This window comes from Antrostomus carolinensis, unplaced genomic scaffold (genome assembly GCF_000700745.2).
Source record: "Antrostomus carolinensis isolate BGI_N321 unplaced genomic scaffold, ASM70074v2 scaffold42856, whole genome shotgun sequence".
Lineage (NCBI taxonomy): Eukaryota > Metazoa > Chordata > Aves > Caprimulgiformes > Caprimulgidae > Antrostomus > Antrostomus carolinensis.
In genome coordinates, this window is record NW_010324858.1 from 61,836 (window position 1) to 72,367 (window position 10,532).

The 10,532-nt window shown below is 42.6% G+C and overlaps 1 protein-coding gene across 1 annotated transcript in view; it reads left to right on the top strand.

Moving 5' to 3' along the window:
• ITIH4 (inter-alpha-trypsin inhibitor heavy chain 4) overlaps positions 1 to 7,427 on the top strand; it is an 18,687-nt gene extending 11,260 nt beyond the window's left edge. The window contains exons 14-22 of the mRNA XM_029085718.1: positions 223 to 255; positions 1,744 to 1,776; positions 2,373 to 2,415; positions 2,736 to 2,782; positions 3,271 to 3,384; positions 4,021 to 4,195; positions 5,652 to 5,806; positions 6,667 to 6,769; positions 7,352 to 7,427. Of these exons, the coding sequence (XP_028941551.1) occupies positions 223 to 255; positions 1,744 to 1,776; positions 2,373 to 2,415; positions 2,736 to 2,782; positions 3,271 to 3,384; positions 4,021 to 4,195; positions 5,652 to 5,806; positions 6,667 to 6,769; positions 7,352 to 7,427 (779 nt within the window). The remainder of the gene's footprint in view (positions 1 to 222; positions 256 to 1,743; positions 1,777 to 2,372; positions 2,416 to 2,735; positions 2,783 to 3,270; positions 3,385 to 4,020; positions 4,196 to 5,651; positions 5,807 to 6,666; positions 6,770 to 7,351) is intronic.
• The last annotated feature ends 3,105 nt before the right edge of the window (positions 7,428 to 10,532 follow it).

The window sequence follows — 10,532 nt, forward strand, 5'->3', positions numbered from 1 at the left end:
AAGGGATTTTCTCTGTGGCATTGAAGTGCAAAAATGAATGCAGGGGAGAAACGCATGCCATTGCTCAGAGTCTTGCATGTGCTCTATCTAACTATACTTTAACACAAAAAAAGCTCATCACCTGAAGCCCAACACCCACTTGTCCCAGTTTTCTGGTTTGTACATGGGTAAATTCATTTAGTGTTGACTGTGACACTAATCTGTCTCTCTTCTTTGTGTTAGATAATGAGAAGCCCATCAGTTTTCCAGTAGGAGGTAAATGTTTTCTTCTTTTTCCAGTAGCATATTTCCATAATAGTCTCTAAGGGGGGGTGGGAAATAATCTCGTGGTGGTTGTTCTATAGAGAGAATCATCTGAGATGTAGCAAATGTGTGAAGTAAAATGTAAGCAATGACTGCCAAGGCCTGTACAGGGTTTGGGTGGATAAAATGGTCAAAGGGAGAAAATCTTCTCTTCAGAAAGTCTCAAAGGCCAAAATTGTCTTTACTCATGAAGAAAAGCTGTTCTTCAAGTGAACAGTGCTAATGATGTGTTCTGCTTCTTCCTACCATGTGTGAAGCATCTGTCAAAAAATTAAGCTCAAGATATTTTGGAATGACTTTCTGAGGATGATTTAGATTTTCTTCTCTCTCTCTCTTTCTGGAAATAATAGTTCTGTTTGAATAGTAATTTATACTTCCAGCATTATTAATCTGATCATCTCAGCTATGATGATAGATCACAGCAATAATGCTTTTGTAGGTGAAAAGCCCTGGTTTTGCTCTAGTTCTTTCACAGAAAGGTATTGAGGGAATTATAATGCTGCCCTGTTCTCTGAAGGTTACCTCTTTCAAATTGGCATAAAGGAGTTTAATAGCAGAGAAGCACAGCCCAGCGACCCTCCTGCCCTGGAGCACACAGGGCTTGGCGGTGCCCTTCACTCAAAGCTCCCTTTGACTGCAAGAGGAGCAGAGTTTGGGGCCACCTCTGCAGCACAACCTGTTTCTGTAGCAGGTGTCAAACTCTACATCACTGTGGCGGTTGGGCAGGCGTGGCTGCTCAAGGGCACAGGGATGTCCCCACTGGATCTGGGGCTGGTGCCAACCAGAGCATCGCTCAGCACCGTTGCTCTCCGTTGTGACAGACCAGCACAGCTGGAGTGGCCCAGGAAGAGAAGAGGCAAACAGGGTGCTTGGCTGCTGGGTCCCAGGGAGATTTTGATGTGTTCTTTCGGGTGTTGTTACAGTTTCTTATGTTGAGCTCACCTGTTTTTAACTGCCAGTAACAGCTCTGGTCTGGGACTGCAGCACTCCAGAGGGACCATGTTGTGAGCCTGTGCTGGTGCTGTGGTTCCACATGGAACCGGTCCCCTTCATGTGCCAAGTGTCCCCCTCCACCAGAAGCACCTGCCTTCACACTGGGAACGGGCAACTGCTGCACTGGCACTACCACTCCCCCCCCACCCTCAGTCCCCATGTGCAAGGCGTGAGGCCCCAGGCATCTAACAGACAATCAGATCCCTTTTTGCAAATCTTTTCCTCACAAACTTCTTAGTAGTTTTTATCCATTTCCATCCTCTGGCTGGAGATACTTTCCAGGGATCAGTGCTCGTGTTCTGTGCACTTCCTCACTGCAGGTAGTTCACTTGGGGAAAGGAAGCCAGGTGTGGCTGGGGAATTACAGATTGGATGTTTGAAACACTATTGTAAGGTATGTAATACAATAACGAACAAAATACAGACAACTCTCTTTTCTTTCTCCAGATGCTTATAGACTGAGGAGTGGATTACCTCCTGGTAAGTGCTTCTCCTTTGTTTTTATTCAGAATAATTTTATCAAGTTCATTTCATATGTAGGTTCATAGCAACATTAATAAATACATATTAATTGTGGATGCCCACTTGATATACAATTTAGTTTTTATTATAACTATTTCAGTCCACATATATTTTATCGTGAACTATGAACTCTTGAAAACAATCTTGGTCCCTTTTCAGAAGTAAAAAATTAGTTTACTTCCTGAAAATATATGTGAAAGATCTGGAAAAGCATCTATTTGTAAGCTGAAGGAAATGAATGTAGAAAAAAAAAATAAGTTTACCAGTCCTGGGCTTTGCTGTGCGAAGTGGGACACAACCAATGACAATGCCTGTGCTGCAAGGAGGAAATCCCAGGGCACTGCAGAGACAGAGCTTGGCATTGCCACGAGCTCCCACAGAGCAGAGCAGGCGCTGGCTGCTGCCTGCATAGGGGAGACACTAAGGCACTCGTGGCTGTATCCAAAAAAGTCAATAAGCAACAAGCAGGAAGGTTCCCTGCTTTAAAGGGTGGGGAGGGATTTGCAAGGCACAACCCCAAACCAATGAAACATTGGAAAACTGTTTTATTTCAGGTCGATGGCGCCCTGAGCCCCAGCCTGTCAGCAACAAGAAGGTGTCAGGAGGTAGCTATTCACAGCTGCGTGTGAGAGGAGCAGGGGTGGGTGTGCTGGGTTCAATGCTGGGTAGCAGCCATCAGAAATGCAGCTCTAAACCCTCCCACAGCTCAGGCTGAGCAGGCTACAGTCCATCCCAAGAGAAATAGGCACTGGACATTTTTTTTTCCCATTGGGTCACCTTGTTTTAAGCAAAGCTTTCTGTGGAAGTCAGTGAAGAGCTTTGCTAAAAAGGTTTGTCAAAGTATTCTTCCTGGCTAATTAACTGACTTAGAGAAAAATGTTTCATTTTTACCAATGTTTCTCCTGACTAATTTTAAGTATTTCAGTTGTCAGGCTAAGAGACAAAACGAGAGCACAACCTCTTGGTAAGTAATGTATATGCTAGAGATGCATTCTAATAATATAACTATAATGTATGGTTTTTCATACAATAATATTTTTCCTGAGTGCATCAACTTTATGAAAACCCTTTACCTCTTCTTGCAAACCTTGACTGGTTCTTTCTGCGTAAGTGAAAAATATCCATGTAGCCCATGAGAGAGCCTCTCTGGCTCGAGGATATAAGCACCAACAGAAATTACATACAACAGATTTTCAGCCTCAGGTTTTTTAAGGGCTCATTTGTCCTTAATAAACTCTTAGTTTAAAAATCTGTTGTCTTCATTCATATCAAGATGCCATGTCTGGATGTGCTTTTCAATAATTATTACTGTGTTGATTTTAATCATTCTATTCTCTAAAAGCTATAACTAATATTTATGTATAAATTGATTAAGTAATTTTGCTGTGGCTATCCAAAAAGCATAGGCTCGATTTTTCTTTGCATGCTAACATTGTTCTTCTGGCTTTTCAGCCGATGAATATCCACAGCTTCTCTTGCAACTACCCAAACAAAATGAAATAATCTGTTTAAATACTGATGGAAAAGCACAACCCTCTGTTCACCTGCTGTCGGATCCGGAGCAAGGTGAGTGAGCCAGATTACTCCTGATACCAAGGACAAGGAGAGTCACTTTGGTCTATGAGAGCAGCTGGTGTCTTTGTGAAGGGCCATATCATACCTGCTGCCTTCCAGTGACGGGAGAGGCTGTGGTTCATTTTTCCTTTCTATTAGGCAACATTAACTTTCACTGTGCAACAGCTGAGGGCACTTCCCACGTGTCTGGTTGTGGATCCCCTCCTTCTCCTCCTGGTGTCACATCCATGGCCTTTAGGTATTTCCACTGCTCAGCCACTGGGGGCTTCTGAGGATGCAGAGACCTTAAACCCCATGGTCCCTGTATGCTAATGGAAATACGCACACTCTCAACACACCACAGTTTTTCTGTGGTCTTGTACTCAGAGCTGTGGCCCCTCAATCCAGTTGTCAGCTGCTCTGATTATGGAGCAGAGACACCTCTGTGAGAGTAGGTGGCATTGAGAGGGTAAATGGATGCTGGTGACCCCACCACAGCCTCGGAGCACATGGAGCTGAAATCCAGAATGCCTCCCAAAACTAGATTTAAGATCCTTAAGATGTTTCAGCAACAAAGCTGAAGCTGTTTTATTAAAATCACTTATACCTTAAAAGCACACTCACAAAGTTGTGTCAATGTTATTAAAGGACTCACTGTGACAGGGAAAATTTGGAACAGAACGAATCACTTTGTGCAGTTTGAAATTACCTATGTGACTCCCCCTGTGCGAATCCATGTCTCCACAAATGAGATCGTCCTAAGCCACAATAAGGAGAGCACTCAGCTGCCATGGACAGAGTCAGCCACCTCCACCATCCAGGGGTAAGAAACGTCACCCTGTCCTTTCCCAACCTTGAAAGTGTGAGTCAGATCTTTTTCATCCAGGCCTCCACTATCACTCATGCTATTTGCTTCAAGTAAGTGCTTCCAATTGTCCTTATCCAGTCAGTAACTCAACGTGAGCTGAAGCAGAGCACCTTCACAATCCCCCATTTCAAATACAGAGAACAAAAAAGGTTTGGTTTTAATTCTCCGTGCCTGTGTAGGAGAATCAAAACAACTGCCCCACCAGCCTGCCTTTCTGCTTTGACATCAGAGGCAGGACATTTATCTTCCAAAGAAAAGGACCCACTGCGGCGCGTAGCAGCCCCCGTGCCACCGCCGAGCTGGCTGCCACCAGGCACTTTGTATTCCTCCAGCCACAGAGCACTTAATGCGAAGTGATGGCTTTGACATTTACTGTCTCTTTTATACAGCAGTTGGCTCCACACAGGCTGAAGTTTTCTTTCTCCTCAGTATTGGCAGTAACTCACATCTGGGTAGCTGACGTTTTTTTATGGGAAGGCATAAAGTGTTTGAATAGTTGTCTGTAACTAAATTCCTGCTGTTAGAGAAAAGGGTACTTTAAATGTAGACTTCATTTGTCGTACTAATTAGAGCAGGATCCTTCACTACCACAAGAGCGAGCTGAATGTAACGAGTTCCACCAGCTCTATTTGCATTGCCAGAATAAATCTTCAGGAGGATCTGCTGTTGGTCTGGGGCACACAGCACCCCCTCCCTTATAGGCAGTTCTAGACAATAACAGAAGTCCTAAACCAACTGCTTTCAATTATTTTGGTAATCCAAACGGAGCCAAGAACATGCTGGATTTATGCCCCTCTATGATTTGTTGCCTGCCAAGCTGAGTGATTGTTCTGCTTCAAACCAGCACCCAAGCCCCCACAACCACAGCGCTTTGCCCACCAGCACATGTGGGTGAAATTTTGTCCAACCTGATCTGCAAGGGAGAAAAATGACAGTGGGGGTTTGTGTTCTGCAAGCACAACTGGGGTCACAATAAAATTAATGGGTTAGAAGAAAGGCAGGGTCTGAAAAAACTTGTCAAATGTCCAGGAAAAAAGTATTTGACTTGTTCATAAAATAGATTGAATTATTTTTTCTAGTCTAACTTTTTTCTCATTAAAATGACCAAAACATTTTTTTCCATCCAAGCATTTTCTGTCATTATGAATAATAAGGTGTTTTCATCAGCAAAAAGTTCTTCTGTGTTGGTGTATTTGCATGTAACCTGGTATGGGAAAGATCTGCTGTGCAGCGTAGAGTGAAAAGATATGCTGCTTAATATTTTGTAGCTTTGAAGTAACCAACAAATCATGAAAACTGCAGAGACAAAAGGCAAAAAAAAAAAATTATTTTAATTAATTAATGTCAGCTAGTTAAATACATATTCTTTCTTCATATTCTTCTTGAAATAACATCACCATTTACTTCCTAGGTTGAGTGTCTCAGTTGAAAAGGAAACAAGTGTTACAGCATCATTGTCTGATACAGTCACAGTAAAAATTTCTTTTGTGAAGTTTCCAGATTATTTCCTTGGGCTGTATTTCTTGAATACTGACCGTTTTTCTGGCAGAGTCAGTGGACCTCTGGGTATGTATCATGACAGATGTATGCAGTAAAGGAGGATGATCTTGGAACCAAGCTTCTGCAATGAGAATATAGTGGGAGTTTTTCAGCCACATCATAGGCCTTTATTCAGATTTTAATGGGTCCCTGGGTCCTGTCAAGCTCTCAGGAAAAGCAGTGGGCAGGCCAGGCAGAAAGGAATGCTGAAATTCAGGGGTTTTCTAGAGAAATGTTACATTTAATTTAGTCTTTTCAGACATCTAACATCACCTTTCACTGCACAGCAATCCAGACACTAATCTGCGAAGATGGGAGGTCTTACCCTGCAAACCTAACTTATTGCTTTTCTGCTCCCAAGTGATACAAACCTAAATATACTGTTATGGGTTTAGAAAATGTTAAAATAATAGTTGGGCTTAACCTCAACAGTGCTGTGGAATGACATAATTTATGCAGCAAATTCATTTGATGTCAAATAATGGACTATAAATAACGGACATAAAATTGTAAACAATCAGGGTTACAAAATGAAAGCCAGCTGGTCCTGAACATCTCAACTCCAAAAATCCTGGTGGGACTAAAGCTGAAGTTCTTTCAAAAACTTTGCAAACAGAGAGGCTGCATGTTTAAAAACCACAAAAATTAGTGTGAAAACCCATCAGATTGGGGCTGAATCTCTCAGAGGAGGAGTGTTAGGGATAACAGGAGATCACAGCTGAAGCATGGGAATTAACTTACCAAGACAGCTTCCAAACGTGGTTGGGTTTCTTTGCTTTCTGAGGCAGATAACTGCTTTCCTGGTGTTATAGCTGCCATTTGAGTTAAATGAACAACAATACTCAGATGTTTTGTATTTTTAAATAATTTGTGTGTTTGTTGCTTAGGTCAATTTTATTCAAAAGCACGATTTGAGAATAATTCTAACATCAGTCAGAGAGCTGACGAAAGACTCCTGCGTGTGTCTGGGTCTGAGCACAAAGCTACCAGGTAACAGCTATGGGCTAAGGGTGAGTGATGTACGTGCTCTGAGATGCATTTTATCAGCTAATACCAGAGATCAAAAGAAATGAAACTAAGAGAGTGTTTGTCTGTAAGAATACACCTCTTTGGTGTAAATAATGGGAATTTGTGCTGGAATTTTTCATAACAGCCTGAATTTGTTGCTGGTGAAGTGATGCTACAGGGCTCAAGGCTCCTACTTCATGAGGGGGGTACTAATCAAAGCCTGGGGCTCTGGTTGGCATAAAAAATGCCAAATGAAGTCAGGTTCTGCTGCCTCATTTACACGGGTCAGGGAGGGTTTTTCCTCAGCTGAATTACCATGAGAAGAGATTTTTATCCTTCAGTTGCGTTTAGTAAGTGTCTGCAATGTGGAAGAAATGCTGCAAGCGTGCAGCTTCTGCTCTGTCCCTGTGTGTCCCCACCACCGCTGCCGGGAGTGGAGAGGTGCCAGCTCTGGCCACGCACAGGCCCTCTGCCTCCTGCTACCATCTGCAGACATAACGCTGATTCTGGGGCTGCCCTTCACTTATTTTATCACTTTTTTGTTTTGTTTTGATTTTGTTTCAGGCAATACAAGAAAGATTACAGGCTTGAGTCAACCACTGATCATGTTTTCTGCTGGTCAATAGATCTAACTCCCTAGAAAAGAGTATTCTGGGAAAGAAAAGTAGGCAAATGGTGCTCCTCCAAGTATTTTTGATACTTTTTGTCATCAAGAAAACCACACAGTTAAAGCCTTACCTGTTACTCTACATAAATGTCACAAATTTTGAACTCAAAATAATTATACTTTTGAGATGACAACGTGCTTCTTTGTTGTTTGTTATTTCAAAATGGTTTCTAAATACTCAGTGTGATTATGAATGAACTAAATAAAACTGACATTATCAGCTCACAGTTTGGACACACAGGCTTATGTCTCCTAATAAAAATAAGTAGTGGCATCACCCAATCCCACAAATGAGTCATGCAAACAGTAACAGATTTCTAAAATTGATACCTTCTATCCAGTTGCAAATGACAGTGTTCTTGAAATACGTGTTTTGTAAAAAGAGTATGAAGGATCAGTATCGGTATTTTAGTAGTAGTAGTTTAGTATTAGTTTACTATTCATTTTTTATGTTATGGAAAAAAGCAGTCATCTTCTATTGGGGTCCTTTTGGAGATGGTTCTGTAACAAGGTTCACAGCTGATGGAATTAGCAATAGGATGACCCGAGGGGATGGCAGCCCACGCTGGCTGCAGTCCCCTTCATCGCTGCAAAGTTTCTGAGGCTCAGTTTTAAAAATGTCTGCAAAACAGACATTGACTTGTTGTGAAACCACCTCGGACTTGTTGCAAACGACAGCATTTCAACCCTGAAACTTAGCAGCCTTGTTTGGCACCGTTTCGTATGACATTTTGCAAACATTGGAAGATGTTCTACAAATAACGAACAACTCAAACCAACACGTGGTGCAGGGAGGTAACATTTCAGAGGAAATGTACACACAGATGCCTCTGCCTGTGGAATGCAAGTTGTAATTTTAGCCTTCAGTTTTCATAAATTTCGATTCCAAAATTATTTTGTGTTTTAGAATTTCAGTTCCTGTGTATCTTTGAACCCATAAATATGCCGGCATTGTAGAAGGTTTAACAAAAGTTGCTTTCTATTCTGCCAATAATATGTAACTGGAAAAAACCTTATTATTGTAAAGCAATGTACTAAAAGAGAAGGAATTTCTTGCCAAATCAGAAAGATAAAGCGAACTGTGTAATTAGAAGCCTGTTTTTAAAAAAGAATTGTGTAGACACGATGCCAAGATATGTTTGTGCGAATTGCTGGTACTTCCAAGATGCAGATTTGGAGATGCAGATTTGGCTGGACAAATTACACAACAGACAATGTGGAATTTGGAAACTGGAAACACCAGATTGCTTGCTTCACCACATCATAAACAGGCTTACCAATTTGAAAAGCAGATTATTTCCATTATAAATGAAGTTGGTATCTGAATTACATGCTGTTGGCACTGGCTTTTATCAGCAGACTTACTGCAAATTAAAAATTCCCTGCTTTCAGCTACAGGGTCTCTATGTGTTGCCTCCTCCACCTGCCTGCTAGCTGCAGGGGTAGCAAATAGCACTGGAATCGGGGAGCAGCGAGGCACGGCTGCACCTTTCACTGGTCCCCTCCGCTTTAAGTGAGGCTCAAGTGTGCACAGACCATTCTTCAGAGCTGCTCTTCTAACCCATCTGCTAAAACCTGCAGTGCCCAAGGTTCCTCAGGCACCCCAGGCAGCTGGTTTTCCTGTCAGTGCAATTCTCCTTTGCCACAAAGAAGCGGACCCTGCTAACTTGGATAGATGGGAAGAAAACCTGATGTCAGCCTTCCTCACAACAACTTTTTATGTAGTTGGGGTTTCTAACCCCTCTTCCTACAACTTCTCTGCAAAGCTGTTCCTACCCTCTGGACTGCACCCCACGTGTCTGCACTGCGCTGAGGTGCTGTGCCCAGAGCTGCACAGGGGACTGTGCCCAGAGCCACCCCTGCCCCATGGATCCTCTCGCCAGCTGTACCCACAGGGGCGTCCATCTTCTGCAGCAACGTGTCGTTGGTGTGTCCGGCTCCTGCGACTCCCAAAGCCCTTCAGCAGAGCTGCTCCCCTCTGCACATCTGCTTTCTGTTCTGTAAGTATGTTCCATTTCACTCTTTTGTCACTTGAATTGTGTCTTATTTTGTTGTTTAGTCACTCTCCTCCTGTCCTTTCCAAGCCCCAAAGTGAGTTCTGATGGGCTTCTGATTTCCTACGCACCCTTCCCTTGCTCAAGAAGCTGAAGGCAGACACAGTAATGAATACTTTGCATTCTATGATTTCTAATTCTGAGGGAGGATACACAGTGTATCCTCTCTTTTACACTCCTCTCTTTTAACCAGCATTGTACCAGTTGGTGGTAGGAGTAAAATTTTTATCTAACTGTAAGCATCTGTCTGCCAGTTCTCTCTCCTGTTCTTGTCATCTTTAGCTCCATTTGCAGTGATCTCCTGCGCTGCAGGGATCTTGGAAGAACTACATCTTAAAAAGGGGATTTTTCTATCATCTCCACCAGCATAAGCAGCAGTTTTTCAGGCTGCCACGGAAGCCATGTATAAGCAGACTGCAGCCCCTGAGGTCAACTTCTGGGTGACAATTCAGTCACAGCCGACAAGATTCCTGCCACCACTGGAGATTTGCCTCATCCCCATGCATTAAACAGGAAAGCTCTGCCTCAGGCTGTGCCTTGTGCTTGAACTTAGCCAGCCAGGTAGGTCAAGATCTGCTGTCCACTGCTGGTTTTTTTTTGTTTTCATGGAGCAAGTGAGGACAGGACCAGCCCTGATGGGCAGTACCACAGCTCCTATCTCAGGATCCATCATAGATCATTGCTTTATTTTATTTTATTCCGTCTAATTAATTATCTTAGAAGAAAAATTCAGAACTGTTTAAACTTAACCTTACCAGATCCAATTTTCTGGTCGTCTTTCATGCCTTCCTGTTTCTCTCCCTGCTTTCCTCATTTTTCAATAACTTACTACCTTCTGTAGAAAATACTGTTTTCTTTCCTCATTTTTGTCTGAATTTAGCAGGCAGAGATATTTAGTCCCTGTGATAACCCCCCCTGCCCACAAGAATGGATTTTATTTTTTTTTTTCCTACAAAACTTCTGCTTTTAGTAAAGGGTTTTGTTCCTGGATAAGGCCTGTCTCTCCTATAAATTTAACAGAAAG